The 6,000-nt window shown below is 40.1% G+C and overlaps 1 protein-coding gene across 1 annotated transcript; it reads left to right on the top strand.

The window, feature by feature from the left end:
- The first annotated feature begins 1,301 nt into the window (after positions 1-1,301).
- On the top strand, positions 1,302-5,634 carry LOC121771816 (linoleate 13S-lipoxygenase 3-1, chloroplastic-like). The gene is made up of 8 exons (XM_042168710.1): positions 1,302-1,829; positions 1,951-2,231; positions 2,696-2,933; positions 3,013-3,339; positions 3,632-3,825; positions 3,945-4,240; positions 4,333-4,599; positions 4,707-5,634. The coding sequence occupies exons 1-8, from the start codon at positions 1,463-1,465 to the stop codon at positions 5,461-5,463; spliced, it is 2,727 nt and encodes a 908-aa protein (XP_042024644.1). The 5' UTR covers positions 1,302-1,462; the 3' UTR covers positions 5,464-5,634.
- Positions 5,635-6,000: the final 366 nt, after the last annotated feature.

Below are 6,000 nucleotides of genomic sequence, written 5' to 3' on the forward strand. Positions count from 1 at the left end.
CCACATTAAAACACGACTCAAATTCTGTGAAATTCTATTTGGGTCTTCCATGCCCCACAAATAAATATTGTTAAAATTTTCAAATTAAATTATTCTGAGAAATATTTTAAAAAAAAATAGTAACATGTTAATAAAGTTTAATAAAATATTCTTACTTAAATATGCTTCAATTTAAGCTACACTAGTTACAAGAAAATGAATATATAGTACTTACTGAACTAGTAACAAACTAATCAATTTTTATTTGAACTGAAATTGTGGCGATTTACATTATGTCCTAATAACATCACTCGTAATAACATTTGCTTAGCTCACCTGGCTTAAACTAGTGGATTTGTTGACAAATTTCTTTATGTTTGTAGATAAATATAATTTGTTCACGTTTATGTAATTTTTTTATCTTCACTCTATACTAATTTCCAAGTGGAAGTATTAAATTATCCAAATTAAGTATAATGAAGAGATAATGCTTGATGGCATGGCTTTGTTAGATAGTGGTGTGGCATTATTCATTGGAGCATATATGTAGTACTAAAATTTGACATATGTGATACGTGTATATGCGTGCATCACACATAAAACTCTGATCTATATTATTCACAATTAATGTAGGATATTAATCACCACCTAATTATTTTTTCTTTATTTTAATTGAGGATACAATTAATCCAATATATACTCACTATAGTAAAAAGAGCAGCTTGCATGCACAACACATAGTAAAAAGAAAATCGGAAAGAGTTGTATATTTTATTATTTAATATTTTCAAATTATTTCAGTTATAACGCCTTGTTAGTTGCACTCTAAATCTACAAATTTAATTTAGACCCTTTCTTTTTTTTGTTCGGCTATAGGGGTGTTGAACCCTCTTTCGACGGAATCCAACTAATCATATTCGATCGAGTTTGCGGATTAAGGTTAACCTAAATCCTTCGGAGTTGATTAAATTTCATTAAATTTTGCATTTGGAACTATAAGACTTTATAGTGCGATTATTCGACCTAAATCTAGGGCATTTTTTGCCCGTCGTGGATGCTCTTGGGGACACAGTCGCCATTTGATCCAACACACGAGGACAAAACGGTCCACCCACCCAACAGAAAACGATACTCACTTACCATTTGGTCTTCAAACACCACGTTTGTATAAGACGAAAATTCTTTGAAATTTCAATACTAAAATATGAAAACGAATAAAATGATTTTTCTTTCTTTTCTGCATGTGGTCATATATTAGAAAAATAAAAAGCGTGTGGACGGTGAGATCATATGATTTTCCACTTTCAACATCAATTCCACCATCTCTATGACTGTATATATACAGCATAAATCTACATAGAGAGATTAACAAAACACTATTAATTCCTGCTAATTAAATCTCCAATTCTGCTCCTCCAACAAAAGGGTCACTAAAACTAATCTAAAGATTCAACCTTTCCAACATTTCCAACCAGATTGAGTCATGGCGCTAGCTAGAGAGCTCTTGGGCTCGTCTCTAATGGAGAATTCGCCGTTTCTCGCTTCTGCTTCGTCAACGAGGCTGCTTTTGAGCCAGAACCGGAACCGGTCTTTTCTGCCCTTGGAGGGGAGGAAGGTACAAGTGGCGATAAGGAAGAGTACAACCCCTGTTGCGGCGATCAGTGAGGATCTGGATTTGGTGAAAGTGGTGCCGGAAAAGGCCGTGAAGTTCAAAGTTAGGGCAGTTTTGACTGTGAGGAACAAGAACAAGGAGGATTTTAAGGAGACTTTGGTCAAACATTTGGATGCTTTTACTGACAGGATTGGGAGAAATGTTGTTTTGGAGCTCATCAGCACTGATTTTGATCCGAGTAAGTTACTGATTTTTCACCCCACATTTTGTTTGATGAAATGCCTCAATTAATACTTGCTTGAATTCATCTATGAGCTATTAACTAATTTTAGTACTTTTCCTTTTGTGATATTTGTTAGAAACAAAATCTCCAAAGAAGAGCAAAGAAGCTGTGTTGAAGGACTGGTCAAAGAAATCAAACCTCAAAACTGAGAAAGTGAATTACACAGCAGAGTTTGAGGTGGATTCAAATTTTGGGATTCCTGGTGCAATTACGGTTGCCAATAAACACCAAAAGGAGTTCTTTTTGGAGAGTATTATGATTGAAGGATTTGCATGTGGCCCTGTTAATTTCCCCTGCAATTCTTGGGTTCAGCCCAAGAAAGATCGTTCTGGAAAAAGAATTTTCTTCACTAATAAGGTATAAATAGTTTCTTCATTTTAGTAGTCCTGATTTTTTGGGTTTTTTTGCTGGATTCTGTTTTTAGGAGTTAAAGTTGGTTATAAAGTTGTTGAAGGAAGTCAAAATCTTGATTTTTGAGGAGATACATGTTTTTTTTTATTATCTAGTATTTGATCTCTTGGATTTTATGCCCTTTTTGTATTTTTGAATAAAGTGAGTTGTTTTGATTTCAACAGCAAATCCAAATCTTGATTTTGAGGAGATTCATGGTTTTTTTGTTCTGATTGTATAGGATTTGATGTCTTGTATTTTAAGCCCTTTCTGCAATCAAATGAGTTATTTTGACTTCCAACAGAAAATCCAAATCTTGATTTTGAGGAGATTCAAGATTTTTTCTTTTTTTTATTATCTAGTAGTTGATGTCTTGTATTTTAAGCCATTTTTCTGCGTAGTTTTAAAATGAGTTGTTTTGATTTCAACAGCCATATTTGCCGCATGAAACACCAGAGGGATTAAAGGCTGTAAGAGAGAAGGAGCTGAGAGAACTTAGAGGTGATGGACAAGGTGAAAGAAAACTGTCTGATAGAGTGTATGACTTTGATGTGTACAATGATCTCGGCAATCCCGACAAGGGAATTGATTTCGCTCGACCGATTCTTGGCGGAGAAAAGATCCCGTATCCTAGGCGTTGCCGAACAGGGCGCCCTCCCACGGATACTGGTCAGTGATCATCTTTCCCTCCTTGATCAATCTTAGCGATATATGCTCGTTTTCTGATTCGTGTACGTCAATAAAATAGACATGTACTCTGAGAGCAGAGTAGAGAAGCCACTGCCTACGTATGTGCCTAGAGACGAGCAATTTGAGGAGTCGAAGATGCATGCCTTTACGACCGGGAGGCTGAAGGCTGTCCTTCATAACCTCATACCATCGTTGATGGCTAGCATCTCCGCGAATAACAAGGATTTTAAGGGGTTCTCGGACATCGACAGCTTGTACAGCGAAGGCCTTCTCCTCAAACTCGGTCTACACGATGAGATCATGAACAAGATCCCACTGCCTAAAGCTGTCAGCACGATTCAAGAAGGTGGTCTGCTCAAATATAACCTTCCAAAGATTGTATCAAGTGAGTAGCTTTGCTTTCCTTTCTTGATTTGACGTGTTTTGTTTTCGTAGTACACATATGATAGCAATAACCACTGTTTGGTGGAGAACACGCGGCTAGAATTACAGATTGGTGATATGGACATAAAGAAAATTATGTTGCTTGGCTCGTATAAGCAATCGTTTGCCACTAGTGGAGGTCCCCTTAGTGGTCCTCTAGGCTAATACCGACACTCGTTTGGATCGATTATAGCCTAATTTGTAGCTCTTGAGATGTCAAAAGTGCTAATGTGAACTGTGCCTGTAACTTTCAGAGGACAAATATGCATGGTTGAGAGATGACGAGTTTGCCCGTCAAGCCATAGCCGGGGTGAACCCTGTTACCATCGAGAGGCTTCAGTCCTACCCCCCAGTGAGTAAGCTCGACCCGGAAATCTATGGACCTCAAGAATCAGCTCTCAAAGAAGAACACATTGCTGGACAGATCAATGGCATGACCGTACAAGAGGTAATTTCTCGGCTACTCTGTGAAAATACGAAAATCTTGTTCATGTACTCGACGTGCCTAGTTGTCCTTTCGTCGTTGATTTGTTGTTTACTGGTTATTTAATGCAACGGCTTTGACAGGCTTTGGATGCGAGCAAGCTCTTTATCATTGATTACCACGACATATACTTGCCATTCATCGACAAAATCAATGCCCTTGATGGCCGCAAAACATATGCAACGCGAACTATTTTCTTCTTGACTGATGCTGGAACCCTCAAGCCCATAGCTATAGAGCTCAGCCTTGCTCCAAGCTCTCCGAGGCCGAAGCGCGTTGTCACGCCGCCGGTGGACGCCACCACTTATTGGATGTGGCAGCTGGCGAAATCCCATGTTTGCTCTAATGATGCCGGGGTTCATCAGCTTGTCAACCATTGGTATGAATAATGCGCATCCCGTTAAAAATCCTGTCTCTTAACGTAGCTCGATCTTGATATGTTGTTTCTGATGACTTGTTGTTTGGCTATAGGCTACGAACGCACGCAGCGTTGGAGCCATTCATCTTGGCAGCTCATAGGCAGATGAGCGCGATGCACCCGATTTTCAAGCTCTTGGATCCTCACATGAGGTACACATTGGAGATCAATGGGCTGGCTCGTCAGAGCTTGCTCAGCATGGATGGTGTGATCGAGTCTTGCTTCACCCCCGGCCGTTACTGTATGGAAATGAGTGCGGCTGCCTACTCGAGCTTCTGGCGCTTCGATCAAGAAAGCCTCCCTGCAGATCTCATCAGAAGGTATATATAACTATTGCCAAATATCAATTTGAATTTCTAAACCAACTGTTATATCAAAATCAAATCTTGAAGTCCAATGTATTTTGCTTCTTACAATTAAATTTCAGAGGAATGGCCGTGCCGGACCCCACACAGCCGCACGGGCTTAAACTGGTCATCGAAGATTATCCATATGCGTCGGATGGGCTGATGATATGGGCCGCTATCGAGAATTGGGTCCGAAATTACGTGAACCATTATTACCCGGACTCAGCCCAAGTCTGCAACGACAAGGAGCTGCAGGCTTGGTATGCCGAGTCCATCAATGTGGGCCATGCCGATCTGCGTCACGAGGACTGGTGGCCCACATTAGCCAATCCTGAGGACTTGATTTCGATTCTCACCACCTTAATATGGCTCGCGTCAGCCCAACATGCGGCCCTAAACTTCGGCCAATACCCTTACGGCGGGTACGTCCCGAACCGTCCGCCGCTGATGCGTCGGCTCATTCCCGAGGAGAACGACCCGGAGTACGCTGTTTTCCTCTCGGACCCGCAAAAGTACTTCTTTTGCGCGCTCCCTAGCTTGCTACAAGCTACAAAGTTCATGGCGGTGGTCGACACTTTGTCGACTCACTCGCCCGATGAGGAGTACCTCGGCGAGAGGCAGCACCAGTCCATCTGGTCATGTGATGCCGAGGTTATCGAGGCCTTCTATGAGTTCTCGGCAGAGATGGGGCGGATCGAGAAGGAAATCGAGAAGCGGAATTCGAACCCTGGTCTCCGGAACCGGTGCGGCGCTGGAGTCTTGCCGTATGAGCTACTTGTGCCAAGTTCGGAACCGGGTGTGACATGTAGAGGTGTACCTAATAGTGTGTCCATTTAAGTTGACAATAATGCTTAAATTAGGTTTGTATGTAAGTTGTACCTAATATAATGTTATAATGATCATTAGTTCAACTTAGGTTTAAATTTGTAATTTATCAAAATGAGCCTTTTGTATTTGCTAGACGAGTCAATATTATAAAAAATATACTGTAATGCTTTGGCCTTCCTAGTTACTTTTCTTTATCTTTTGTTTTTGTTGATTTTAGTAGTGATATGGAAAATTGTAATTTTTTCGAGAACCAACATTGGGGCGAAACAATTTCTCAACGCTGATTTCATGCCAGTATATTAAAATGATTGAGATATTGCATATCATAAATCTAATCCAAATCTATATTATGCACATGTTAAATCAACTTTTCGAATCACAAACATCCATAGGCCATAAATTAGGCCAAACGGTAACTTTTCAAATTAGGTAAAAACATCCGCATGCCATACATTAGTCTAGACAAATCACAAAAACAATTGAAATTGAAAGAAAATGGGGAAAAAAATTCAAAATTTTCAAACGGGCAGCGCCACATGGCGCACC

The sequence above is a fragment of the Salvia splendens genome, chromosome 16 (assembly GCF_004379255.2).
Source record: "Salvia splendens isolate huo1 chromosome 16, SspV2, whole genome shotgun sequence".
Lineage (NCBI taxonomy): Eukaryota > Viridiplantae > Streptophyta > Magnoliopsida > Lamiales > Lamiaceae > Salvia > Salvia splendens.